This window comes from Entamoeba histolytica, genomic scaffold (assembly GCF_000208925.1).
Source record: "Entamoeba histolytica HM-1:IMSS scf_1104750517961 genomic scaffold, whole genome shotgun sequence".
In the NCBI taxonomy this organism is placed as follows: domain Eukaryota; phylum Evosea; order Mastigamoebida; family Endamoebidae; genus Entamoeba; species Entamoeba histolytica.
Window position 1 is genome coordinate 107 of NW_001916377.1, and position 899 is coordinate 1,005.

The following is an 899-nucleotide window of genomic DNA, read 5'->3' on the forward strand; positions in this document are numbered from 1 at the left end:
TGAAACGATTTGTATCATCTATGTTGTGATAGTTATGGTAATAATTATTATTGTAATGGTTAGTGTGATTATTCATGTATCTCTGTCCATACAGATAATACCTATTTTCACTCATTCTTCTGTCATTTATCTTTCTTGGTTGATGTGAATTTCTTCTTTTTTGGTTATTTATTTTTCTGTATTTTTTGTGGTGTCTCCTGTAATGCATCTTTTTTTTCTTTTGTTTTGATGGTTTAAAACAAAAAAAAAGAAAAAAAACAAAAGAAAATAATGTTATTGTATTTCAAGTTAGATAAAAATAGAACAAGGAAAGAATAAAGAAATAGTAAAAAGAGTTATAATTACTTAGAAAGAAATACAAAAGAAAAGAACAAAAAAAACTTTGAATAACAGAGATGGATGTTATTGATTTGAAACAAACAGAAATTTTTTCAGTAGAACTGACAGAATTACATCAGTTAGTATTAAATGCAGCACAACGAGGAGTTGCTATTCAAAATAATCCAAAAGAATCTGATACATTTTCACTTCATGAAGATGAGAATTATGCGAGTGCGTTAAGACGTGTGATTGTATTTATTCGATCGAAATCTACAAATATGTTAGGAGAAGTCGTAAAAATATCATCAAGTAATCAAGAAGAATTAACGTATGAAACAATTGTAGCAAATATTTTCATTTCAGATGTTATGATATCATTTTATTTGTATTGTGGATGGATGGATCAATTAACGGAGAAATTAGCAGATAAAATGGTAGGAAGATTAAAAATTATTGGAGATAATATTAAAGCAATAAAAAAATGAAACAGTATTTGATGTTGCATATAAAACAATGATTAATCAATGGAGTTCATTAGTTAAACTTCTTTCATTAGAAAAACAATTTAGAACAATATG

At 26.0% G+C, this 899-nt stretch overlaps 1 protein-coding gene across 1 annotated transcript, besides 1 other annotated feature; it reads left to right on the forward strand.

Annotated features, from left to right (window-relative positions):
• Positions 1–210: part of a repeat region that runs on past the window's edge.
• Positions 211–395: 185 nt separating this feature from the next.
• EHI_111330 (uncharacterized protein) lies at positions 396–806 on the forward strand (the record flags this gene model as incomplete). Its single annotated transcript, XM_001914611.1, has 1 exon — positions 396–806. One exon carries the CDS (start codon positions 396–398, stop codon positions 804–806), a length of 411 nt encoding a protein of 136 aa, XP_001914646.1.
• Between the last annotated feature and the right edge of the window lie 93 nt (positions 807–899).